This window comes from Triticum urartu, chromosome 5A, assembly GCF_056163025.1.
Source record: "Triticum urartu cultivar PI428250 chromosome 5A, HENAU_Tu73, whole genome shotgun sequence".
Taxonomy (NCBI): Eukaryota; Viridiplantae; Streptophyta; class Magnoliopsida; order Poales; family Poaceae; genus Triticum; species Triticum urartu.
Window position 1 is genome coordinate 355,646,181 of NC_141877.1, and position 27,960 is coordinate 355,674,140.

General features: G+C 45.2%; 1 protein-coding gene across 2 annotated transcripts; it reads left to right on the forward strand.

Moving 5' to 3' along the window:
* The first annotated feature begins 13,397 nt into the window (after positions 1–13,397).
* Positions 13,398–27,960, forward strand: LOC125508901 (Peptidase M1 family protein). Of its 2 annotated transcripts, XM_087526056.1 has the most exons (34): positions 13,507–13,607; positions 14,586–14,719; positions 15,286–15,369; positions 15,507–15,554; positions 15,794–15,934; positions 20,979–21,054; positions 21,245–21,324; positions 21,855–21,968; positions 22,057–22,131; positions 22,313–22,420; positions 22,498–22,710; positions 22,824–22,885; positions 22,995–23,022; positions 23,097–23,183; positions 23,304–23,329; positions 23,575–23,638; positions 23,719–23,799; positions 23,922–23,969; positions 24,072–24,090; positions 24,231–24,235; positions 24,352–24,363; positions 24,443–24,499; positions 24,765–24,874; positions 24,940–25,020; positions 25,229–25,412; positions 25,790–25,938; positions 26,027–26,165; positions 26,244–26,390; positions 26,640–26,721; positions 26,808–26,983; positions 27,099–27,209; positions 27,282–27,398; positions 27,494–27,565; positions 27,659–27,960. In XM_087526056.1, exons 2-34 carry the CDS (start codon positions 14,630–14,632, stop codon positions 27,737–27,739), a joined length of 2,967 nt encoding a protein of 988 aa, XP_087382182.1. In that variant the 5' UTR covers positions 13,507–13,607; positions 14,586–14,629; the 3' UTR covers positions 27,740–27,960. The 2 variants fall into 2 exon arrangements, with proteins under 2 accessions (XP_087382181.1, XP_087382182.1); XM_087526055.1 differs by lacking the exon at positions 14,586–14,719 and having other exon boundaries at positions 13,398–13,607.

The window sequence follows — 27,960 nt, forward strand, 5'->3', positions numbered from 1 at the left end:
TTGATATACTTGACAAGGCCCACAAGGCCTTGAAGGGTATTCACGCTAGTCTCAAGGAGTCTCATGATCAACTCCAAGTGAAGCTAACTAAGGAGAAAGCAACTTTTCCTCATATGGTTTTAATTGATAATGCAAATGCTACTAACCCGTGTTGTGAGCATATACATCTTGTTGAGGAAAATGCGAAGTTGAAGGAGCAACTTGAGAGAGGTCTTGCGACTTGCATACAAGGCAAGAAGAACCTCAACGATCTCTTGATCAACCAAAAGGGAGGTGTGGCCAAGGAAGGGGTTGGGTACGTGCCCGACTCCAAGAACAAGAAGAAGAATGACAAGACCAAACGACCTCCTCCCCTCATGCAAACCTTTGTGAGGGAGGGAGAGAGTGCCCCTGAGGAGAAGAAGAAGAACAATGTCAAGAAGGGCAATGCCATCCCTCTCAACAAAGCCGGCGATTTTAACCCTTCTTATGTGTTATGCCGTGCTAGTGATGGGCATGTTTATGCCAAATTTGTTGGTTCTCTTCATGAATACATTGAATGGTCTATTTGGGTTCCAAAAATCCTTGTTACTAACATCAAAGGACCCATTACAAAATGGGTACCTAAAACCAAGCATTGATCTCTTGTAGGTGTTTGCTTCCGGTGGGGGATCATGGTTGCTCGATAGCGGAGCTACAAATCATATGACCGGAAGCAAGGACTTGGTGGTGGACGTGCACAAGGTTCCATCTATGCCCACCAATGTTGAGTGGGGTGACGCCTCATCTTCTAAGGTATTGGGACTTGGCAAGGTGGTCATCTCTCATGATCTCACGGTCTAGAAGGTCATGCTTGTTGAGTCCCTTGCATACAATTTACTTTCCGTTCGTCAACTTGCTATCATGGGCTTTGCCACTTTCTTTGATATCGATACCATGGCCCTCTTGTGGAGCAAGACTCTTAAAGTAGCCTTTGTTGGGCATGTCGAGAACGGTCTATATGTGATTAACTTTTTGGAGCGACCCACTAAGACCGCGACATGCCTAATGGCTAAAGTTGACGTGGGATGGCTTTGGCATCGCCGTTTAGCCCATGTCAATATGAGATCTTTGCAAAGTCTCCTCAAGGGGGACCATGTCCGTGGACTAACGAATGTTAGTTTTGCTAAAGATCGTGCTTGCAGTGCCTGTATTGAAGGAAAGCTACATGAGAAGGCTCACCCTCCCACGACTATCATTTATTCAAAGAAGCCTTTGGAGCTCCTTCACATGGATCTCTTTGGGCCTCCATCCTTCGATAGTCTTGGAGGTAGGAACTATTGCTTGGTGATTGTGGATGACTACTCAAGGTACACGTGGGTGTATTTCTTCAAGAGGAAGAGCGAGACCCAACAAACCGTCATTGACTTTGCAAATGAAGCACAACGTCAACACAATGCAAAGATCTTGACAATAAGAAGTGACAACGGCACCGAGTTCAAGAACTACACCTTGGATGAGTTTCTTAGTGACGAGGGAATCAAGCATCAATATTCCGCACCCTACACCCCTCAACAAAACGGTGTTGCGGAGAGGAAGAACCGGACGTTGATGGATGCGGCAAGGACCATGATGGCGGAGTTCAAGTCTCCGTACAACTTTTGGGCCGAAGCCATCAACACCGCGTGTCATGCATCAAATCGGCTCTACCTCTGCAAGGGCTTGAACAAGACTCCATATGAAATACTCACCGGTAACAAGCCCAACCTCAAGTACTTCTGGGTATTCGGGTGTAAGTGTTTCATTCTCAAGAAGGGTGTTCGGTTGTCTAAATTTGAGGCTAGAGCTTATGAGGGCATATTTGTTGGTTATGCTACAAACTCTCATGCTTACCGTGTCCTCAATAAATCCACGGGACTTATTGAGGAGACGTGTAACGTGGAGTTTGATGAGAATAACGTCTCCCAAGTGGAGCAAAGTGGCACTTGTGATGTAGGTGATGAAATTCCTCCTCAAGCCATAAGAAGAATGGGTGTTGGTTTCATCCTACCCATTGAGGAACCCCTTGTGGCCGAAGGAGAAGGACAATGCTCCACTCAAGTGGAGCCATCACCAACCCAAGGCCCACACGCTTCCGAAGAACAAAGTGAAGGCCCTCAACCTCATGAACAAGACCAAGGGCAAGATCATACTCAAGACGGTGTGGACACACCAAGTGATGCCCAAGGTCAAGTTCTCTCCCCCGAGCAAGTTCAAGATCAAGAACAAGTTCATGACGGCGCTTAAGATGATCAAGTAACCGCTCCTCAACTCACCACCGAGGAGGTATTAGAGTGTCGTGCTGCCAAGGTTGCTTCCAAGCTCTCCACCAAGGAACATCTCATGATGAATGTGCTTGGAAGCTTAAGAAAGGGGGTAAGCACTCGTAGACAATTAGCAAATTATTGTGAGCATCACGTGTTTGTCTCTTGTGTGGAACCCCACAAGGTCTATGAGGCGCTAGAAGATCCGGATTGGCTCAATGCCATGCACGAAGAACTCAACAACTTCGAGCGCAACAAGGTGTGGAGATTGGTGCCAAGGCCAACGGGGAACCACAATGTCATTGGAACCAAGTGGATATTCAAGAACAAGCAAGATGCCCATGGGATTATCATTCGCAACAAGGCTCGTTTGGTAGCACAAGGCTACTCCCAAGTCGAGGGTATCAACTACGGTGAAACCTTTGCTCCCGTTGCTCATCTTGAATCCATTCGCATGTTGATTGCATATGCTTCTCATCATAACTTTAAGTTACAACAAATGGATGTGAAGAGTGCTTTTCTTAATGGTCCCATTAATGAATTGGTGTACGTCAAGCAACCCCCCGGGTTCGAGGATCCCTACTTTCCCGATCATGTGTATCAACTCGATAAGGCACTCTATGGCCTTAAACAAGCCCCACGTGCATGGTATGACCACCTTACCGAGTTGTTACAAGACTGTGGTTTTGAAGTTGGGCTAATCGACCCCACTCTTTTTACTAAGAAGGTCAAAGGGGAGTTGTTTGTGTGCCAATTATATGTTGATGATATTATCTTTGGCTCTCCTAACAAAGCTTTCAATGAGGAATTTGCCGCTCTCATGACCTCAAAGTTCGAGATGTCCTCCATGGGAGAGTTGAAGTTCTTTCTAGGGTTCGAAGTGAAGCAAAGAAGAGAAGGAACCTTCATCAATCAATCCAAATACACTCAAGACATGCTCAAGAGATTCAAGCTAAGTAACGTCAAGCCGGCTTCCACTCCAATGCCCATTAAGTGCCAACTTGACTTAGATCCCAATGGTGAAGTGGTGGATCAAAAGGTATATCGTTCCATGATTGGTTCCTTGCTTTACCTTTGTGCATCTAGACCGGACATCATGTTGAGTGTGGGAATTTGTGCACGGTTTCAAGCCACACCTAAGGAAAGTCACTATGTGGCGGTTAAACGAATCTTTCGATATTTGGCTCATACCCCAAACTTTGGCTTATGGTACCCAAGAGGATCAAACTTCAAGCTTGTAGGGTACTCGGATTCCGATTGGGCGGGAGACAAAGTGGATAGGAAGTCCACTTCCGGAGGGTGCCAATTCCTTGGTTGCTCTTTGGTAAGTTAGTCTTCCAAAAAGCAAAGTTGTGTGTCTCTCTCGTCCACTGAAGCGGAGTATGTGGCGGCCAGTAGTTGTTGTGCACAACTCTTATGGATGAGGCAAAATTTAAAGGATTATGGTGTCACTTGTGACAAAGTGCCTCTTTGGTGTGACAATGAAAGTGCCATCAAGATCTCTCTCAACCCGGTGCAACACTTCAAGACGAAGCATATTGAGATCCGGTATCACTTCATCCGGGATCACATTAGGCGAGGAGAGATCGAGCTCAACTACGTCAACACTCATGATAACCTTGCAGATATCTTCACGAAGCCCTTGGATGAAGCAAGATTTCGCGAGTTAAGGCATGAGCTAAATATCATCGATTCGAGCAATGTTGCTTGAACCCTTGCACACCCCACCATACTCAACGTGTTGTCCTATTTAGATGTAGGCATGGACATAGGGGGAGTGATGTTCTCTCAATGAACTCTCCCTCCCCCATTATGCATAAATCAATCAAGTCTTTCACATTAGCCATGTTTGATGGTACCTGTGCTTCAAAGACGAGTTTTGGTCATGGACCCACGGATAATTCTTCGCGGTGCCGTACCAATTAACTCAAACATAGGTGGCTACGGCCACCGCCCTCTCTTTTGGAGAGGTGGTGTCTCGTGGTTGGTTCGTTTGTCGTGTGCCTTTCTGGTTTTGTGTGTTGCGTGGTCTTGTGGTGTCGTGTTGGCTCGGAGTGGTTTGTGCAAAGATCCAGTTTTTCGCACTCGAAACGTGCATCTTCTTGAGCCCACGGTACTACCGCGTCTGGGCGCGGTACTACCGCTTTGGGAGGCATGGTACTACCGCGCCACAGCACGGTACTACCGCTCTGGTGTGGTACCTCGGAAGTACCGCACTGTGCGGTACTACTGTGTCTGGGCACGGTACTACCGCGTCATCAAGGGCGCGTGGGGGTTATGACTCGGGCAGGGGAGTTCCAACTCCCCATACCCATTCATTGTCTCTCTCTCCACGTCTCTCCCTCTCAAGAACGGCGCCGGAGGCCCTCGCCGGATCTTCGTCTCCGGCCACTCTCCTCGGATTCCGACCGGTGGGATCGTTCCCCACCACTTCCTCTTGCCATGGACCAAGGTTTTTCCCCAAATCCCTCTTTTTTCTTGGTTGTTCTCTTGCTTCTAGGCTTTTGGGGAGAAACTTGTCGTTCTTGAGATTTTAGGCCAAATCTATGCAAGAGTAGGATGTAGGAGAGTCGTGATGCGTAGGAAACATACTTGATATGCTGTCTTGTGTTAGCTTTGTCCAACCGTAGTACCGCCGTGGTTTCGCGGGCTTTCTCAGATTTGAACCAGTTCAGATCTGACGCGGTGCGGTACTACCGTGCCCGATGTGTGGTACTACCGCTCTTGCGGTACTACCGCCCGTCAGGTGTGGTACTACCGCTCCGCAGACGCGGTACTACCGCGCTGGCTGCGGCGCTAAGGTCGTACTACCGCTCCTACACCCGGTACTACCGTGATCTTGCACGGTACTACCGCGTCTAAGAGCCGTACTACTCTCTTAGCTCCGCAGCTCTTGGCAGTACCACCGTAGGGATCAAATCTCTCTCTAGGCATTTATCATGTGTGCTTTCTACTTGTTTCACTTGCTTTGTTGTGGTCTTTGCATTAATCTCTCTTGGCTGTTGTGGGTGTTTTTGCGTTCTGTGTCTCAGGTGGTGGCTCTCGCCGTTCCCATCCTAGTCGTGACACTGGCTCCAAGCGTCTGCGCAACCCCCAAGATGAAGCCCCAGAGGGCTCCAATGCCCCCAAGCGCAATGTCAAGACCACTGCCAGCAAGCAAAAGGAACCGGCTAAGGGCATGGACGAAATTTCAACCACTGAGTATGTCGAGCGCCGGAAGATCAATCCCTATGTGAATCCTCGGGCTATCCTCAGAGGCACCGAGTTGTTCTGGACCAAGCAACATGTTCTCATCTATCTGGATGTGATCAAGAACAAGCAGAATACCTTCGTTGATGTCAAGTGGATAGACATGCATCACCTGCGGAAAGACAAGTTTCGTGACTATTTTGGAGAGGCTCTGGACTTGGTGGAGCAGTTTGCTATTGAGCCGGTGATCTCCTTTCACCTTGACTATGACCCTGAGCTTATCTGTCAGTTCTTTGTCTCAGTGTACTTTCATCCCGGGGAGGAGCGGAGGATGACCTGGATGACCAATGGCCGTCAGCTGTCTGCTACATGGAAAGAGTTCATGGATCTGCTGCACATTCCTGATGACGGGCTTCACACCCCCGTTGGCGTTCGCCCCCATGCCAACTCTGAGTCTGCCAACAAGAACCAGCTTCAGCCCTTCCTTGTTGAGAAGGTACTCCCCAATGGCAATTCATCTTGGGTGTCGAACTCCTTTCTGGATATCATGCATCGCATCTTCTGCAACACTCTGTTCCCAGGCATTGGCGACAAGGACAAGGTTCATGCATATCTAGTGGACATGTTGCTCTTGTGTGCAGAGGCACGTACTTCTCAGACTCAACCACTTGATGTCTCACACATCATGTGGTGTGAGCTTCGGTTTGCGGTGGTCACTCACAAGGTACCTATCTATGGACCGTACCTGTTTCTGCTGCTCTCCACCACTTGGGAGAAGACGTATCCAGGTGATGAGTTCCTTGCTCCAGACTGGATTCGCCATGAGTCCATCAGCCTCCGCGTCAAGCCCAACTGGGCCAACACCACTACCCGTGCTGAGGCATCTTCTGCTAGGAGGGCTGCTGGTGAGGGGGAGGCTGCTGCTTCTGAGACTGCTGCTGAGGACCGTGCTGCTAGGTCCACCACTTCTTCCTCTGAGCCGTCATGGGCCAAGAAGCTGAAGGACAAGATGAAGACTCTCTTCTACATGCAGGCGAAGGGACAGTACAGGGCTCACGTGACTGACAAGGAGAGTCGCCGCCGTGACAAGAAGGTGATGAGGCTCTTTGGAGAGGATGTGTCTGGCGGGTCTAAGGAGGTCATCACACCTGAGGCTGCCTGGATGTCAAAGCAGGGATACAAGTGGACCAGTTCAGAGGATGACATCGAGGAGACTATCCCCGCCGCTGAGTCTGACGAGGAGCACGAGGAGCAGTGGGACGACTTCTCTGCCTGAGCCACCCCGTGTGTGTAGGTGTCCTCTCTGCCTTTTTGGCGTCTCGATGCCAAAGGGGGAGAGAGTGTAGGGATTTGCGTTGTGTCGTGCTTGGTGTGTTTGTTTGCTTTGTCGTTTGGACCTCATTTGCCTCGTTTGCTTTTGTTTGGTTTGTGCCTTCGAGACCTATCCTCCATATGGTGTAAGACATATGCACTCTATCTATCTTAGTTATCTTATGTTTGTACTATCTTGTCTAGTGATAAATTTGCCTTGTCTCTATAATATAGGGGGAGCTCTGTTCCTAGTATTCGTGCTCATCTAGGTGGCACACATTTAGGGGGAGCCCGTCTATATTATAGAGAGGAGGGGTTTGCTTTTACTTAATAGTATTTTTCCTTGTGCAAATCCCGTTTTGTCATCAATCCACCAAAAAGGGGGAGATTATAAAGACATATTTATCCCTAAGTGTTTTGGTGATTGATGACAACGCATTTGCGGACTAATCGTGTGCCATGAGTTTTCCAGACACTTCTTTGCTAGGCACAAGACGATTGGGTGCCCCTCGAAGACTGACGAAGACGGCGTCTTTTCTACGTTTCTTTTTGGTGGATTTGAGTCATAGGAAAGCCGTACTATTAAGAGGGGGTCCGCGTTGGAAAGGTTTGGGTGGAATCATCACGTACATGTCTCCTTTTATCCCCTCCTTATTCCTTGGAGCTTCCTCCGTTTTTCCTGCCTCCTTTGACTGGCTGCTATTGTGGTTGCGGTAGTACCGCTCCTGGATCAACGGTAGTACCGTAGGCATCCATGGTAATACCGCGCGGTGGCGCGGTAGTACCGCTGGTGCTCATAGTAGTACCGCTCCCCTGGAGCCGCACTACCGCTGCCCACCAGGCTAGTGCCACCCCTTTGCGGTAGTAGGAGCGGATGTAATTTTTTACATCCGCACCTGCCGCGGTAGTACCGCTTTCGCCATGCGGTAGTACCACGCTATGCGGTCAGGCAGTAGTACCGCCCCTTGGCAGTACTACTGTGTCGGGTTTTTGCTACTTCCGTTTATTTGCGGAAGTAGGCACGGTAGTTCCCCTTCCCCCTGGCTGGGACTTTTGCATTGCGGTAGTACCGCATGGGGAGCGCGGTAGTACCGCGCGTGCGGAAGTACCGCCCCCAGCTTGCATCTGTTTTTGTGCTGGGGTCGCGGCAGTACCGTGGGTCGGTACGGTTGTACCGCACTGCCATGCGGTAGTACCGCTTGGTTGCAAGCAGTAGTACCACGTGGCCTTGCGGTAGTACCGCTGGCCAGACGCGGTAGTACCGCTGGCCGCGGGCTGGTTGGTGGGTAACAGTTGGATCTTTTCCACACACTATATAAAGGGTCTCCTTCTTCCTCGTTGACTCACCTCTTCAACCATTAAAGCTCCATTATTGCTCCAAGCTCCATTTTCGCCCGATCTCACTCCCTAGCCAACCAAACTTGTTGATTTGCTCGGGAGTGGTTGAGAAGGCCCCGATCTACACTTCCACCAAGAGATATTTGATTCCCCCTACTAATCCCTTGCGGATCTTGTTACTCTTGGGTGTTTGAGCATCCTAGACGGTTGAGGTCACCGCGAAGCCATAGTCCATTGTGGTGAAGCTTCGTGGTGTCGTTGGGAGCCTCCAATTGAGTTGTGGAGATTGCCCCAACCTCGTTTGTAAAGGTTCGGTCGCCGCCTCCAAGGGCACCAATAGTGGAATCACGGCATCTCGCATTGTGTGAGGGCGTGAGGAGATTACGGTGGCCCTAGTGGCTTCTTGGGGAGCATTGTGCCTCCACACCGCTCCACGGAGACGTACTTCCTCTCAAAGGGAAGGAACTTCGGCAACACATCCTCGTCTCCACCGTCTCCACTCTTGGTTATCTCGTGCCTTTACTTGTGTAGATTATTTGTTTCTTATATCTTGCTTGCTTGTGTTCCTATTCGTGTTGCATCATATAGGTTGCTCATCTAGTTGCATATCTAGACAACCTACTTTGATGCAAAGTTTAAATTGCTAAAGAAAAGCTAAAAATTGTTAGTTGCCTATTCACCCCCCCTCTAGTCAACCATATCGATCCTTTCACATGATATGGACAAGATCTATTTATGTAGAAATAGACCCCATCGTTTTATCCTTAGTAGCAACGATACATACGTGTCAGTTCCCCTTCTGTCACTGGGATCAAGCACCGTAAGATCGAACCCACTACAAAGCACTTGTTCCCATTGCAAGATAAATAGATCAAGTTGGCCAAACAAAACCCAAATATTGGAGAGTAAATACGAGGCTATAAGCAATCATGCATATAAGAGATCAAAGAAACTCAAATAACTTTCATGGATAAAAAGATCTGATCATAAACTCAAAGTTCATCCGATCCCAACAAACACACTGCAAAAAGAGAGTTACATCATATGGACCGCCAAGAGACCACTTTATTGAGAATCAAACGAGAGAGAGGAATACATCTAGCTATTAACTACAGACCCGAAGGTCTACGAAGAACTACTCACGCATCATCGGAGAGGCACCAATGGAAGTGGTGAACCCCTCCGTGATGGTGTCTAGATTAGATCTAGTGGTTCTGGACTCTGCGGCAGCTGGAATTGATTTTCGTCGACTCCCCTGGGGTTTCTGGAATATTGGGGTATTTATAGAGTAAAAAGACGGTCCAGGGGGCACCCGAGGTGGGCACAACCCACCAGGGCATGCCTGGGCCTCCTGGCGTGTCCTGGTGGGTTGTGCTCCCCTCGGAGCACCCTCCATGTGCTTCTTCGGCCCATTGGTTGTCTTCTGGTCCAAAAAAATTCACAAAAAGTTTCGCTGTGTTTGGACTCCGTTTGGTATTGATTTCCTGCGATGTAAAAAACATGCAAAAAACAGCAACTGGCACTTGGCACTATGTCAATAGGTTAGTACCAACAAATGATATAAAATGATTATAAAACATCCAAGAATTATAATATAACAACATGGAACAATAAAAAATTATAGATACGTTGGAGACGTATCATATGACACTCACTTTTATTGTTGTCAAATGTCGCTGTTTTGTGATGCTCTTGTACAAGTGATGCTGCTATATAAGTAGTGTTGTTATTATATGATGATGTTGTACAAGTGTTGTTGCCGGTACGTATGCAAGTTTTGCCATTTTGTGATGTTGTTACATGTACAAGTGCTGTTGTTGTTGTTGTTGTTTATTTTATTTTTATATAAAATCATTCAAAAATATATTCATTTTAGTTTCACTCAATAGAACAATGTGCAATGTAGATCCAGCAACAAATGAGCAATTCCAATGAAACTTATGACTATCCAAACAAGCCATGGAATTGAACCACCCTCTCTGAATGCCAAGTGCCAATTACTTGACATCCAAACAGCCGAATTCACATTCAATATCAATATCAATGTCCTGTATGATTTGGCAATGCTTCAATTCAATGCCAAGCCTCCCAATGTCTACATCCAAACGGTGTGTCAAAGATAATAGGAATACTTTCTTCTTAACTCCATCATCTGATAAACTTGCAAGCTTAAACAATCCACAAAGTTCATCTATATAGATTAGGTGCATACCAGTATGTATTGTTCCATCTCCTGCATGAGGATTAGCAAGTAGTTTTCCCATAATACCCAAAGTTTTCATAATAAATATTTTCAGTAGGTTGAGGAGGGGCTCTTACCACTTCCGGTCGAGGTGAATATACCCCGAATAAGCTCCTCAAAATAAATGTTTCCTTACCAAATTCAGCATGTAATATATATGTTTCCTTAGCAAAAGCACTTCACTCCCCGGCAACGGTGCTAGAAAAGAGTCTTTACGACCCACAAGTATAGGGGATCAATATAGTCCTTGTGTCGAACTCAACGAGGAGCAGAAGGAATTGATAAGCGGTTTCAGCAAGGTACTCTCTCAAAGTGTTGTAAAGTAGTAGTAACAAATAGTTTAATAGCAAGTAACAAAGTAACCAAAGTAACAAGGTGCGACAAAGTGGCCCAATCCTTTCATTGCAAAGGACAAGCCAGAAGTACTTCTTATATTAAGCAAAGCATTTTCGAGGACACATGGGAATTTCATCTGGTCACATTCATCATGTTTAGTTGATTCCCGTTCACTACTTTGATAAGTTGTTATGTGGGTGAACCGGTGCTAGGGTGTTGTTATTACTTGAACAAACAACCCACTTATGATTATCCACACTCGCAAGCATCCGCAACTACGAAATAAGAATTAAGATAATTCTAACCATAGCATGAAATATATGGATCCAAATCAGCCCCTTATGGAATAGCGCATAAACTAGGGTTTAAATTTCTATCACTCTCACAACCCATCATCTACTTACTACCCCACAATGCCTTCCCCTTAGTCCCAAGCATGGTAATGTGTCGTGTAGTCGACGTTCACACGACACCACTAGAGAAAGAACAACATACACATCATCAAAATATTGAACGAATACCAACTTCACATGATTACTTATAACAAGACTTTTCACATGTCCTCAAGAACAAATGGAACTACTCACAAATCATATCCATGTTCATGATCAAAGCATAAAATTATATGATTAACAATCTGAACATATGATCTTCCACCAAATAAATCAACTAGCATCAACTGCAAGATGTAATCAACACTACTAGCAACCAACATGTACTAATATGAGGTTTTGAGACAAAGATTGAATATAAGAGATGAACTAGGGTTTGGGACGAGATGGTGCTGGTGAAAATGTTGATGAAGATTGGTACTCCCATAGTGAGAGGGTTGTTGGTGATGTCGATGGCTTCGATTTCCCCTCCCGGAGGAAAGTATCCCCGGTGGAACCGCTTCGCCGGAGAGCAAAAGTCCAGGTTCCATCTTGAGACGATGGCGCTTCATCCCAAAAGTCATCTCTTGATTTTTTTTCTAGGGTAAATGGCTTCATATTGGCGAAGGAGGGCCACAGAGGCCTACTGATAGGCCCACAAGCTCACATGGCGCGCCCCAGGGGAGGGGCACGTCATCTGAGCTTGTGGATCACTGGTGAGCAGGTGAGGCCCATTATGGTGATTCTTCTTTTAGTATTTTTTATTTATCCCAAAATAAATCTCCGTAAATTTTTAGGTCATTTGGAGCTCCGAATAATAGTTATCTCTGTTCTAGCTCTCTTTAGGTCCAAAATTCCAGTTGCCGACATTTTTCTTCTTCATGCATATCTTGCATAATAAGAGAGAAAAGACATTATAACTGCATCATAAAGTGATATATTGATCTAAACATTATAAATAACAGTAGGAAAACATGATGCAAAATGGACGTATCACGCTGCAGCGCGACGCACACACTCCTCCTTCTCCTTCTCCCGCCGCTCCTCCTCTTCCTCCCATGCCTAGTGGGAACGATGTTCTTCCTCCCCGCGCTCGGTCTGCATTCGGCGCTCGCCATTGGCCCGCTCCTCTGCCAGCACGATCTGCCTCCACCGTGGTACGCCGCCTCCTACTCCAACATTGCGCCCAGCCAGATGGCCGGCGCATTCACCCACTCACGCAGGCCGCCAGTCCAGGCTTACTTCCCCGGCTCGGCCTCCGTGGGCTCCTCCTTGGGGGCGGCCGAGGCTGGTTCAGGCAGAGGCGACGACGGCAGAGGGTAATCACATTCCTCGACCGCCTACAACTGCAGCGCCTCCTCCATGCCTGGCTAGCGCGCGTCCTCCTCACGCTGGGACTCCACTAGGGCACACTGGAGCACCTCCTCCAGTGCGGTTTGGTATGCCACCTTCGCCGCCTCGTCCTCCTGTGCCACCAACGGGGGCAGCGACATGTAGCCGTCCTCAAGCTGGACGGTGCCGTGGTGTCACACGTCATGCTCGGTGGCGAACCAGACTTCCCAGTTGGGGGAGTCTAGCGCTTACGCCGGGTCGCGACGCTGCTCTAGCATCAGGAGGGCATGATGCTTGCGCACCTCCTTCATGTGCGTGCAGCACACCGCCAGCACCGGGATGCGTTGAGGGTCAAGGTGCCAACCGTGGGAGAGGTTGACATCGTGCCACGACATCAGGATGTAGAACCGATCCATGGCCAGCGACCCCTCTCCCCACGCGGCACCATCGCGAAGGTGTCCGACGACGGTGGCACGCGAGATGAGCCAGCGCCTGTGTCGAACATGCACTTGCCCTTGCCCTTGTTGAAGAAACCCATGGCGAACGCGCGGGGCTGGCTAGGCTAGGCTAGGGTTTTGCTGTCACCGGCGAGGGAGTAAGGGTGGCCAGATGTGGACGGATGGAAGAAGTGGATGAGGCCGGTCGTGGGCTCTGGAGGCTTCCAGACGCTGCCATGTGGGCCCAGGGTAGATGAACACATTGACTACGACCACGTGGGGTAGTTGGGCGGCCGTCACACGGGCCTAAGGCGGACACTGAACAGACACACGGCTCGTCCATTTTATATCCGTGTGAATGCAAGTCGGACGTAAATATGGACCAGAAATGCGTCTAGACGGATGACGAGCAGACGAATGCATCGGCGGGTTGGGCCGGCGTCCATCCATTTGCATGGGCGGGTTGGGCGGGCTCGTCCATTTTATATAATGCAAATCGAACGTAAATATGGACCGGAAATGCGTAGGGGACGAATTTTCGATTTGCATGGGTGGATTGGGCCGGCGTCCATCCATTTGCATGGGCGGGTTGGGCCGGCGTCCATCCACCGTTTTTGTCCGTCCAGTTGCCCTTACCCCTCCAATTCGCTCTCTCTCTCTCTCTTTCTCTCCCCTCTACTTTTTTTTTGAGACAACTCCCCCCCCCCTCTCTACTTATCCCCATCGCCCGTATCCCCGGTTACTTGCTCACTCTGGCTCCGAGGAACAGAACCCACAACCTGATCAGGAGGTACGGATCGTTTCTCCTCCATCGAGCTTCCGTCGATCTATCTCACTACCCGTGGTGTTTAATTTGAATCGACCGTGTCTTAGCGAGAGAGGAGACGGCGGCGCCCTGGTAAGTCCCCTCTCTGGCCGTCCTCCTGCTCCCGTACTCGGCAGATCCGTCCGCCCTGCCGGCCCTCCTCCTCCTCCCCTGCGGTTGCCCCCCTAGCCGGCCCTCCTCCTCCCCTGCTTGCTTCTCTTCTGCCCGTGGCCGCCATGGGCTTGCCCGAGCCGTCCGCCGCCGCTCATGCTCCTATTCCCGTCCTCCGGCGTACGTCTCCTGCTCCATCTTCCCTCCCGTGCTCCCTTGTCCCTCCTCCTCTGCTTGCGGGGTCCCAATCTCCTCTGGTCCATAGCCACCAGATCCAGTCGCCCCCTTCCCCTGCCTCTACTCATCTTTCTTGTTCATATATACTCAAGTCTCATCCCCTGCCTCTCCTCATCCTCCCAGCAAGCAATTGCTTAGCATTGTAACAGTCCTTGTTTTTTTTTGGAAAGTTTCCTAACCCTAGTTATATGTTGGTGCAGATCTTACTTTTCCTTGGGAATTTGAAAGACCTATTTAAACTACATGTGTTGTACTTTATTGGCGTATAAACTATTTTTTTTATTTTTTGCGTCAATATTATATGATGTCCCCTTGGATTTCTAGAATATTTGATAAAACATTGCTACATAATCATCCAATTATAGTAACACATTATACAACTTCTGTTTTGATGCATATACTAATGTTGCTATGCATATGACATCCAAACATGATTACGTATTGAAACCTGAGTAGGATTCTGTGAGCCAATTCAATTAACACCCAAACAACCGAATTCGTATTCATGTCCATTACAGTTTCCTGTCTGAATTGGAATTGAAACCAATTCAATACGGAGGCCTTGAATACAGACATCCAAACACAGCATTAATGTTATGATATGGTTTGCTATAGGGTTAAGGTTGAACACCAATTGAGTTCGAGTGTTGGGATTCGGAATGGCTCGTCGTCTCATTAGGCCCGCCGCGGCGTGCCAAGGTTGCGGTTTGGTTAAGGCTGGGTTTCTGGGCGTGGTCTCCCCTCTCCATGTGATTCCACTTTCCCTCAACTACTCACTCGTTTCCTTCCAGTGTTCTCCTGCAAATTGTAGCTAGTTTCCCTTCTAGAGTTTACAAACACCTAATGTTTCAATGTTGGAATTGCTACCGACAGTGTAATTTCAAGTTAAATTACTCCTTTTGTGCTGGTTTGATGGGATTCTTCATTTATTTGCGCATCTGACATAGATTTGTACTTCCTCTGTTTCAAAATAATTGAAGTTTAAGGTTTCTCCTAAGTCAAACTTCATTAAGTTCGGCCAAGTCTTCTATATAAAAGTATATCAACATCCACAACAGAAAATTTGCTCCATTAGATTCATTATGAAATATATTTCCATATTATGTAAATTTGATATTGTAGATCTTTGTATAGACTTGGTCAAACGTAAATAAGTTTGACTGAAGATAATCCTAGAACTTACTATTTTGGTTAGGAGGGAGTACTAGATTGGCAGAGCTCATATTTATGTATTGTGGGGCCGTTCTCTAGCATACTGCCATTGAGTGATCTACTGGGCCTTTCTTGACTACTTTCCTCCTTTTTTTTCTGCCAGTATCAAAGATTGCCTTACTCCTCTTCAAAGAGAGGTTCCCCAGGGAATAAGTACTCTGGCTGCCTCGCTAATCTAACAAAGGAGGTGCGGCCCCTCTTGTAATCTTGTGGTTTCATGATAATGATATATATTTATTGCACATTGTTACCCCCTTTCAGTTTTGGCCTTGTTGCATGCCTTTACTTTGCGTTGCTTATAGATTATGGTCTGCATTGTTGCAGGGTTCACACTGGACAGGAACAAGGTCCAATCCTTTGTTGTCGTTACATGTTAGTTTTATCTTCCATACATCATTACCATCCTTTGTTAAACATTGCGTATGTGTTTCCTCAATGTTGTGTTAATTGGGCTGGCAATAAAGTGTTGCGTTTTATGCAACTAAAAAGAATTTTATGAATTAAATAATATGTACTTTCTGGCAAGTGCGTCCAAATGGCACATTTCTTACTTAATTTCATGTGGCATACATGTATATTCCGTGTTCTTATTATTTTCTTTTGTATTTCAGAGTTCAAAGTTTGTCAGCAAGAGGACAGCTTGTTTGATTGCAACAGGGCCATCTCCTGCTGCAACTGAAGAACCAGAGATGGACCATCCAAAGGAGATATTCTTGAAAGACTACAAAAAACCTGACTACTTGTTTGACACGGTAACTCAGCTTTCTTTTTCAAGCATATACAGCGCACAGCTTTCAGTATATGCGCTTCCATTCTTGGATATTTTCAACTGCTATGGCATATGGGTTGTTTCTGTAGCAGTTCACAAATTTTACTAGGAAGAAATGCTGGTGTGTAGAGTTTATCTGGGTTTGCGGTGCACTATAGCGATGCAATTGCAGTGCTTGTGTGCTGTCTGCACCACCACCACAACAACAAAGCCTTTAGTCCCAAACAAGTTGGGGTAGGGTAGATGTGAGACCCATAAGATCTCGCAACTAACTCATGGTTCTGGCACATGGATAGCAATCTTCCACGCACCCCTGTCCATGGCTAGTTCTTAGTCGATACACCAGTCCTTCAGATCTCTCTTCGCGACTCCTCCCATGTCAAGTTTGGTCTACCGCAACCTCTCTTGACCTTATCGGCACGCTTTAGCTGTCCGCTATGCACTGACGCTTCTACATGCCTGCACTGAATATGCCCAAACCATCTCAGACGATGTTGGACAAGCTTCTCTTCAGTCAACGCTACCCTAGCTCTCTCGTATATCATCATTCCGGACTCGATCCTTCCTTGTGTGGCCACACATCCATCTCAACATGCGCATCTCTGCCACACCTAAGTGTCGAACATGTCGCCTTTTAGACGGCCAACACTCAGCGCCATCCAACATTGCGGGTCGAACCGCCGTCCATCTCAACATGCACATCTCCACCACACCTAACTGTTGAACATGTCACCCTTTAGTCAGCCAACACTCAGCGTCATACAACATTGCGGGTCGAACCGCTGTCCTATAGAACTTGCCTTTTAGCTTTTGTGGCACTCTCTTGTCACAGAGATTGCCAGAAGCTTGGCGCCACTTCATCCATCCGGCTTTGATTCCATGGTTCACATCTTCATCGATATCCCCATCCTTCAGCAGCATAGACCCCAAATATCTAAATGTGTCCTTCTGAGGCACCACCTGCCCATCAAGGTTAACCTCCTCCTCGTGCCTAGTAGTACTGAAACCGCACCTTGTGTACTCGGTTTTAGTTCTACTAAGTCTAAAACCTTTGGATTTCAAGGTTTCTCTCCATAGCTCTAACTTCTTATTGACCCCGTCCGACTATCATCGACTAGCACCACATCATTTGCGAAGGGCATACACCATGGTATATCTCCTTATATATCCGTTGTGACCTCATCCATCACCAGAGCAAAAAGATAAGGGCTCAAAGCTGACCCCTGGTGCAGTCGTATTTTAATCGGGAAGTCATCAATGTCGCCATCACTTGTTCAAACACTTGTCACAACATTATCATACATGTCCTTGATGAGGGTAATGTACTTTGCTGGGACTTTGTGTTTCTCCAAGGCCCACCACATGACATTCCGTGGTATCTTATCGTAGGCCTTCTCTAAGTCAATGAACACCATATGTAGGTCCTTTTGCTCAATGCATCTCTCCATGTGTTGTCGTACCAAGAAAATGGCTTCCATGGTCGACCTCCCAGGCATGAAACCAAATGATTTTTGGTCACGCTTGTTATACTTTGATAGGGGCAAAGGTGTCCCATCTTTCGATGAGATGGTGGCTATCGTTTTTGGTGGAGTAGACTTTGACGATTCTACTAAGAACGCGCGAGGACGTCGCGCCTTAGCAATCGCTAAACCAACTTTGAGAGGTTATTAACCACGCCGGAGCACGATCAACCTGACCACGAAGGTCTATTTCTTGCGCGCATACGAAGAACAAGCAAGAAACTAAGATTGCAATCTGGATACTACGAATATAAGAGGAAAGCTTTGTTAAACAAATGGGGTTTTGTGATGTCTTTATCTGGTTGTTGAACACAAGCGAAGTATGCGAGTTGCAGCTATGGCGAACTTAATCTAAACAAAACCCAAAGTCTAAACGGCGCCTTACGGGCTGTATTTGTAGGGGGAAAGAGGGTGGATTTCGTCCCCCCTTGGCAAGGTGGGACTAAAACACCTCCTGAGTCGTTTCCCCTACAATACAGATTAAAAAAAATAGCCTATAAGTAGTATTTCAAAATTAAGTGGGCCTGGCCCAAGAATAAGGTGGTGCAACACCTATATTAAGCTATGGACGAAATTTATGAAAAGACATCTTGTATATTTCGTCCATGTCCTTGTGCATCATCATGGTGGCTCCGAAGTGCTGAAAACTTCACCAGAAACTCTGTTCTTGCTCCCCTTGCACGCGCCATCTTCTCCATGCTTGATCATGCTCCAATGTTCATCGTTCTTGTCCATGCTTGGCCCTTCATTTATAAGCAAAACAAATGTATCCAATTTAGGCAGCATCATATTCTCATGAACATTAGAATCATTACCAAGAAACGGAAGTACCTGGTAATTTAATTGGCGTGCGCGAGCTCTAGTAATTGGTCCAGTATATGTAGCAGTAGGGGTGTGGGTGTAACTTTGTTAGTGATGTCCTCATAATGCTTAAGCGATGCTCAATGACTCTCTCCCATAGCTTCATTGTATGGCTCATCATCTTAGTTCCGCGGTACTTAGTACAACTCTAAACATCCCCTTTTTTCTTGAAGATTGGTACTAATATACTTCGTCTCCATTATTCTGGCATCTTGTTTGCCCAAAAGATGAGGTTGACAAGCTTAGTTAGCCATACTATACCTATGTCTCCGAGGCCTCTCCACACCTCAATGGGGATACAATCAAGGACCATCACCTTGCCTCCTTTCATCATTTTTAAAGCCTTCTTGACCACCGACTCCTGGATTGGCCACACAAAACGCCTGCTGGTATCATCAAAGGAGTCATCCAGTTCAATGGTAGAACTCTCATTCTCCCCATTGAACAACTTGTCGAAGTACTCCCGTCATCTATGCTTAATCTCCTCGTCCTTTACTAGGAGCTGGTCTGCTCCATACTTGATGCATTTGACTTGGTTAACATCCCTCGTCTTCCTCTCTCGGATCTTGGTTATCTTATAAATGTCCCTTTTGCCTTCCTTCATGTCTAACCGCTGGAAGAGGTCCTCATACGCCCGACCCCTTGCTTCACTCACAGCTCGCTTTGCGGCCTTCTTTGCCATCTTGTACTTTGCTAAGTTGTCTGCACTCTTATCTAGGTAGAGGCGTCTAAAACAATCTTTCTTCTCCTTAATAGCCTTCTGGACATCATCATTCCACTACCAGGTATCGTTAGCTTCTCTTTTACTGACCGTGGACACTCCAAACTCCTCTGAGGCCACCTTACGAATGCAAGTCACCATCTTCATCCACATATTGTTTGCATCGCCTCCTTCCTCCAAAGGGCCCTCCTTAATGACCCTCTCCTTGAATGCCTGAGCTCCCCCCCCCCCCCCCCCTTGAGCTTCCACCACTTCGTTCTAGCGACTTTGGCACGCTTATCCCGCTGGACATGAATCCGAAAGCGGAAGTCAGCCACCACTAGCTTATGCTGAGGGACAACACTCTCTCCAAGTATCACCCTACAATCTAGACACGCACGCCTGTCATCTCTTCTTGAGAGGATGAAATCAATCTAGCTAGAGTGCTGACCACTACTAAAAGTCACTAATGTGATTCTCTCTTTTGAAAGAGGGGTGTTAGCTATGATCATGTCGTAGACTAGAGCAAAGCTTAAGACATCTTCTTCTCCTTGATTCCTAATGCCATAACCAAAGCCTCCATGCACCCCTTCAAAACCTGTGTTAGATGTATCCACGTGGCCATTGAGGTCTCCTATGAAGAGCTTCTCGCTAATCGGTACACTCTTAACCAGAACTCCCTCTTGGTGTTCTCATTGTGGCCTACTTGCGAGGCATGCGCGCTGATAACATTGAGAACTAAGGCCCTGTTCGGATCTCCACCGGCTTCCTGAAATAGCTGGCTTCCCCGCTTCTAGCTGGCTTCTAGCTTCTTGGTGGAGCATCGACTCGTTCGGCTGTACGTGCTCAATTCCTTACGTACGCATGGACTGGTAGCCCAGGAAATCAGGCTAAAGCCTGTTCGGCCGTGGTTTGGGCCAGTCATATTGGCCCAGTTCGGTGGAGGAAGCAGGTTCTAGTGGCCGAAACGGTACGTGAGGCTCACTTCGGAAGGGTAGTGGAATGTAATTTCAATCAACTCCTGCCTTCCATGTGTCGAGGGCCAGCTTGAAGCGATCGAAACGGTACGCAAGGTACACTTTGGAAGGGCATTCCCATGTAATTTTGACCAACTCCCGCTTCTCTATTTCGCGAAGCTGGTCTGGCGCTGCTCCTCATCTCTGTCAAAATTGCACTACGTATTCTCTGTCTACACGGAGCCGGCTCCTCGGAGCAGAGCCGTTCGGCTGGCTTCTCGGAGCAAGTTTAGGAAGCCATCTTCTAGAGAGCTTCCAAATGGAGCCTAAGTCCCCAACTACCAGCTTGACCAGGATAATCCGCCCCCCATGTCTTTTGACGTCTACCACTCCATACTTGAGGCTCTTGTTGAGCGAGACGCCTACTCCATTTCTGTTTGCAGTCGTCCCCGTGTACCACTACTTGAAGCTGGAATCCTCCACCTCCTTCGCCTTTTGTCCCCTCCATTTGGTTTCTTGGACGCAAAGAATATCCACACCTCCCAGCTGTATCAACTAGCTCCTGAAACCTACCTGTCAGGGACCCTATGTTCCAGCTACCTAAGCAGATCCTCCTAGGCTCGGCTAGCTTCCTCACCCTTCACACTCGTCGAGTCAAATGCGAAGACCCTTTCTCATTTTCCAGTACAACGGGGTGTCGATGTGGCGCGTCGCTGAAAGGGTTACGCCCCAACAAAAATCTTCTAGGTTTCATCACCATAAGAGTGGCTGAGTTTTCATGTTGTCTCTCCAAGCCTATCACAACCCTCCTCCTTTACCCGGGCTTGGGACCAGCTATGTTGAGACAACATAAGCGGAGTTGTGTGCTGGCTGCATGATAAAATAAATTCAAGTCAAAATTATACTTCCCCTGTAAATTAGCCATAGATTTTGCTATTTTCTATCTGTACAGTACTTCTAACTTCTTACTGTTACAAAATTATTCTGCAGGTGGATTTAGAATTTCAACTTGGTGATGAAAAGACCATGGTTACTTCTAAAATAGCTGTATCTCCAGGCAATGAAGGTGAAGATTCATCCTGGGAGCTGTACTTTAGTTAGAGAATCATAGCAGTGTTGTACCTTTTGAAACATGTCATTAGTTTTCTAGTTAGATGCTTCAGGACTTTCTTGTATATTTGTTTGTTCATCTATTATTTTTCTCAGTTTGAGACGTTCAAAATGAGGTTCTGGACCTCATCACAAACTCTTTGTAGCAGGCACCTCATCTCCACTCGCTCTTCATGGATGTGATCTGAAGCTGTTATCAATCAAAATCAATGGCACAGAGCTGAAGGTACTTCATGTGATCTACTTTTGCCATGTAGCATGATGTCGCGTGTGCATGTGCTCACATGATCCACATAAGTTCATGATTTTGAGAAATAAGTTGGGAATAAGGTGAAATTATTCTAGGGTGGTCGAAACCTTTGTTCACGGTTAAATATTAGACGCAGTTTACACGCAATGTTCTTATTTGGAACAGAAGTAGTTGGACAAAGCACATGCATGTACATGACAGACAGAGAAAGAAGCCCATCTATTAGCTGTAGTAGATTTTATCAGTGGCCAAGAGAATAAGCAGTCCCACTGGGCATTCATACTGCATTCTTCAGGCTATACTTTCCACCTAGCTATTACATGTACACCTGTAATTGCGACTCCACACTGAGTAGTAGCAAACATCTGTTTTTATCCCAATATCTGTGTGTCTAATTATTTGAAGCCCAGTGTGGTTCATAAGTGTATTCATGCAGAAGTTCCTGCATCTTTTGGATGTAATGTAAGTATGCTAATTATCTGACTTGTGTATACTCTGAACACTAGAGTGACAAGTATACAGTTGATCCACGCCATCTGACGATTTTGACACCACCTGCTGGTGTATTCAACATGGAAATTGTTACGGAGATTTATCCTCAGCTCAACACATCTTTGGAGGTACAAACCACTGGGAGGGGCACAAACTTTATTACTTCTTGGAATTAAGATCTCTTGTATTCTGTTCTGATTTGTTATAAGCTTACAGGGTCTGTACAGGTCGACTGGTAATTTTTGCACCCAATGTGAAGCAGAAGGATTCCGGAAAATTACCTACTTTCAGGTAGGTTTGCCATTTTGGAAATTATGCTCAATAGGTAACCGTGATGATTTTCTCTGTTGTAGGAGTATGCATATGCATGAAACTAATCAATCTCGTTTTTCTGTCCATCAAAGATTATGTTTTACCTTTTTTTTCTGGTGATGAGATGACTTACATTTGCAAATATTAAATGCTATCACAGGATCGCCCGGACGTGATGGCAAAATATACTTGTCGTATTGAAGGTGATAAAACTCTGTATCCGGTGTTGTTGTCTAACGGCAATCTTATCGAACAGGGTGATCTTGAGGTACACTGCTTTCATGTGCAATTGTCAGAGCGACCACACCGATGTGCTCAACCACATGCTTTTTTTTTGAACTATAGGGTGGAAAGCATTACGCACTATGGGAGGACCCATTCAAGAAACCATGCTACTTGTTTGCGCTAGTTGCTGGTCAGTTGGAGTGCCGGGAGGACTCATTTGTTACATGTTCTGGCCGCAAAGTTACACTTCGAATTTGGACTCCTGCTCAAGATTTGCCAAAAACATCACATGCTATGTATTCTCTTAAAGAAGCTATGAAATGGGATGAGGAGGTTGGTCTACTAGACTGATTTGTCTTGGTTATTTTGCTACAATTATTTAGCAGAATAAGTGACATAATTACTAATCAGATAATTAATCTAATTCCACCTCTGTGTTGTTCCAGGTTTTTGGTCTTGAATATGATCTTGATTTGTTCAACATTGTTGTTGTTCCTGATTTCAATATGTAAGTTTGTTTCCTATTTGCATCGGCACTCTGCCCAAAAATGGTGGTATTATGATTTTTTTTAATGGCATTGCCTTGCCCTGATAAAACAACTTTGTATTATTCGCAGGGGAGCAATGGAAAACAAGAGCTTGAACGTAAGAATTTGCCTCTGCTTAGAAAATATATTTGCAGACAAAAATTTGATGATGTTCTGTTTATCAACGAACAGGTATTTCAATCTAGACTTGTGCTAGCATCACCAGAAGCTGCCACTGATGGTGATTATGCTGCAATTTTGGGTGTCATTGGACATGAGGTATATCACATAGAAGTTTCAGTTTTTCTTTTCCAATATGTATTTGTTATGGCCACATAATTTTGATATTTTTATTGAATTTGGTTATACTTCTGATCTTGGCTGCATGTATTTCTGCAGTATTTCCACAACTGGACTGGGAATAGGTAGTTATCTCAACAACACACCATACTGGATGTATCTTTTATTGTTTTTGCTTTCTTAGAAGATAAAGGGTCTGGTTGGCCTGTTGCTGATCGCATCTTTACTAGGGTTTTCAGCTATTCCACTTCGAAACATTTTGAACCTTGAAAGGGAAAGCATATTGAAGCAACTATGTTTTTTCCTGATGCGGCCATATGCATGATTAGTCTAGACTGGAAATAATCTCTTTGTGCCTATCTAATTGCAGAGTGACTTGCCGTGATTGGTTCCAACTAACATTGAAAGAAGGACTAACTGTCTTCAGGGATCAGGTATTCATGCAGTAGATCATAATGTTATGTAATGTAAATTTGCTTTTATTTTTTCTAAACTAATTAAGGATGTTGTGCAGGAATTCTCATCAGATCTTGGCTGTCGCACAGTAAAGCGCATAGCTGATGTCTCTAAACTTAGATCCTATCAATTCCCTCAGGTTCTTTACATGTGCATTCTGTGTTACTACATTTCTCATTAGTCGGATGTAGATCCTGCAATGAACTTCCAGCCACAAGGTTTCTTCTGTTCTTTAATCATTGCTTATTCCTTGATATCCAGGATGCTGGGCCTATGGCACATCCTATTCGCCCCCTTTCATATATCAAGGTAATCATACTTAAGTCTCAGTTGTTTGATTTTAATTACTGCTAAACGTACAAGTACCATAAGTATCTGTGGTATAATTATTTTTTTGAATTTGATTTCCAGATGGACAACTTCTATACCGGTCAGTTGCTTTTTCTGAAATATTATGCACTTAATAGGGTGTACAACAATGTTAACTAATTACTTCCAATCCCTGATAAAACCCTGAAACTTTTCTGATGAACATTCTTTGGTGACCTTGAATGTGGATGACATGGTCAGTCACGGTATGCTTTTTCCCTGTTCTGTTTTGTATTAGCTAAGCTTTGCAATGGAAATCTTCTGACATTCTCTTTTGCTGCTTTTTACCTCATCATCTGATGGTTATGGAATTTCCGCACAGGTTTACGAAAAGGTATTGGGTTTAGCTTGTCATCTCATGTGACTTAGACAATAACTGTAGGATGTAACAAATGGATATGCACTTCTTGTAGGGTGCTGAAGTCGTCAGGATGTACAAGACAATGTTTGGAGCTTCAGGGTTTCGAAAGGTAAAAGTCAAGTGTGGTAACTGTGTTTTGGTCATGTCCTTCTTTTACACAATTGTACTATTTCTTAATTATGAAAAATCAGTGGGCACTCAATTATTTCCTACTCTTCTATTTTGGCCAAAAAGGAGGCACCTAATATGCAGGACATATCTGTGATGTGAATCTGCTACATATTATGCATGCCATGGGGTGTCTCTCCTCTTCAGCTGTTGAATATTTGTTATATATTCATGCGGCTTATTTACCAGATCGTCTTCTGTTGCAGGGCATGGATCTTTACTTCCAAAGGCATGATGGACAAGCCGTGACTTGTGAAGACTTTTACGCAGCCATGTGTGATGCAAATAATGCACACTTGCCGAACTTTTTACAATGGTAATACATGTCAATCATTTTACCTGTTGCATGCACGATCTGATTTCGAAAGATCCATCCAATAGGTACTCTCAAGCAGGTACACCTACTGTAAAGGTAACTTCATCATATGATGAAGGTTCCCAGGCATTCTCTTTGAAATTAAGGTAAGCTTTCACATTCTCCATTTTTTATCTACCTCTACCAAACTTGATAAAATAATCTACGTTGAGATTATTCTTCCATTTTACTCTATTTCCGTTTTCCTTCCGTCAATTCTAACAGAAAGTAATTTTGTGTGCCCTGTTATTCAGCTCTTTGTAGCTTATTTTTGGGAGGGTTGCTAAATTCATCTTCCTTTTTTTAATCTTTTAGTCAAGAAGTGCCCCCTACCCCTGGCCAACCGATGAAAGAGCCAATGTTCATACCTGTTGCTGTTGGACTTGTTGATTCGACCGGAAAAGATATGCCCCTGACTTCCATCTACAGTGACGGAAGGGTCCAAACACTCTCTAATGATGGTCATCCAATCTTCACCACAGTGCTTCAGTTTAAGAAGGTACACAATTATTAGTCTTCCTGCAAAAAGGTTCTCTTAAACGCCAATGGCAAGCCTTTTTTCTTTTTGAACAAGCAAAGCTGTAACTTGGTCTGTGCTTGTAACTACCATCTATAGTAGCATCCCGTGCAGTTCAGCTGCAGTATTCTCCATTCTTCATTCAGTCTTGTATCTTCTGCATTAGTCTTCTGTACATTCGAAAGTCATTTTTGCTGGATCTTAATGTCTGTAGGAATTCAGATTTGAACAAAAATCAAGTAATTTATCTTTCATCAGCTTATCAGCCTTCTCTATATGTGCAATAGATATTCAATTGTTTATTCACATTCTTGTCTGATTTTTAAAGTCGCTGAATGAGATATGCTTTGATCTTTCAGAATGAGGAAGAGTTTATATTCAATAATGTGCCTGAGAGACCAGTTCCTTCCTTGTTGAGGGGATACAGTGCTCCCATCCGTCTTGATTCTGATCTGACTGAGAGTGACTTATATTTCTTACTTGCCAATGATTCAGATGAATTTAACAGGTTTCTTCTTGTTTACTTGTTAAATATTTTAATGTGGAGTTGAATATAACAATGCAGAGTTGAATATAACAATTCTTGTATTCCATAGATGGGAAGCAGGTCAAATATTGGCACGCAAATTGATGTTCAGTCTTGTGGCTGACTTCCAACAACAGAAAACACTGGCCCTAAATACAAAATTTGTTGATGGACTTAGAGCAATCCTGCGAAGCACAAGCTTGGATAAAGTAATTATTGTTCTGCCCCAGTTGTGATTTATGACTGCAAAATTTATAGTTATAAAGGGCTAATCTGAGTTCCTACAGGAATTCATTGCAAAAGCAATAACTCTGCCTGGTCAAGGTGAGATTATGGATATGATGTCAATTGCAGATCCCGATGCAGTTCATGCTGTCCGGACCTTTATTAAGAAAGAACTCGCCTTTCAACTCAAGGACGATCTTCTCGCAGCTGTAAGTGACATCAGGCAACATTTTAAAGTTGTCTGAAATTTGTGGCAATGTGCTCTATTTTAGTAACTGGTTTTTAGGCAATATTGAGTGAAGATCTAGACTATACTATTCAGTAAATCACTATGAGTGGGGGGTCATTATTTGGGCATTTGATAACAAACCAGTGAAGTAGTTTTAATCTTGTTTTTGTTACTAGCCAGTAGGCTGTTGCAATTTTGTCCTCATTCCCTCATTATTTGTTCGTCATAGGTAACAAGCAACAGAAGCTCTGAAGCTTATGCATTTAACCATGATAGCGTGGCTCGCCGTGCGTTGAAAAATACATGTCTTGGTATGTTCTTATTTTTGTAAGTTCTGCTCCAAAATGGGAAGGTTTCAGGCAGCGTATCTTAATATATTCCTGGGTGATGTTTGCAGCTTATCTTGCATCCCTGAATGAGCCAGATGTCACTGAACTTGCATTAAATGAATACAAGTGTGCTACTAACATGACCGAGCAGTTTGCTGCATTAGCAGCATTGTCTCAAAATCCAGGTCAAGTCCGTGAGGATGCCCTTTTGGACTTCTATAACAAATGGCAGCAAGATTATTTGGTAAGATAGTTACTGCATGTACATAATTAATTCTTGCCAAATTATTTTATTGTACCACCTAAGTGAAGAGTAATTTCTGTTACATGGGAGCTTATACTTGCTTGTGTTCCAATAGGTTGTAAGCAAGTGGTTTGCTCTTCAAGCTACCTCGGACATTCCTGGAAATGTAGCCAATGTTCAAAAGTTACTGGCTCATCCTGCTTTTGATATGCGGAATCCGAACAAGGTACATGGTGTTAGCTGGACGTTTTTGGCATTTAAATTGGTCTAGAGTTTTGAAGATTTGCTTCTGGCTTAGGTATACTCTTTAATTGGAGGATTTTGTGGGTCACCTGTGAGTTTTCATGCGAAAGATGGTTCTGGCTACAAGTTCTTGGGTGAAGTTGTCTTACAGCTCGACAAAATAAATCCTCAGGTTTCCTTAACTGTAATTGCTAAATGAATAAACACCTTGCTTCCATTTTGTGTTTCAACTGGTTTTGATTACATTTGTTACATTAAACAATGTAGGTGGCATCCCGCATGGTTTCAGCGTTCTCTCGATGGAGGAGATATGATGAGACCAGACAAGCTCTTGCTAAGGTCTGTCTAAAAGTCCTAACTCTCTGCATTTAAATCGCAATGGGTTGCTTGTATTGCATAAACAGGTACTCTAAACGCTACTTTCTTCTACAGGCCCAGCTGGAGATGATCATCTCAGCCAATGGACTCTCTGAAAATGTCTATGAGATAGCTTTGAAAAGTTTGGCAGCTTAGTTTCCTGATGCAAAGAAACAATTTGACTCTGCCAGTCGGTTCGACACAGAAAGTGTACTTAACTGAATATATTCTACTACTGTATCTGGCATAAGTAAAATAACAGGCTACTGTAGTGGCAATACATTTGAATTCTGGCATTATTGTTGTAATGTGGTGTTGAATCATGTTTTCCTGAAAGACGGTGCCACCGGTTAATACTCAGGGCACTTTTGAGTACA

Bases quoted from the DNA above. Each gene is read 5' to 3' on its own strand.
- LOC125508901 (XM_087526055.1), top strand. From the start codon at position 13,398: ATGGGCGGGTTGGGCCGGCGTCCATCCACCGTTTTTGTCCGTCCAGTT. The intron at 22,421-22,497 runs GTACACTGCTTT...TTTGAACTATAG, and splicing joins TCGAACAGGGTGATCTTGAG to GGTGGAAAGCATTACGCACT. The intron at 23,023-23,096 runs GTAAGAATTTGC...ATCAACGAACAG, and splicing joins TGGAAAACAAGAGCTTGAAC to GTATTTCAATCTAGACTTGT.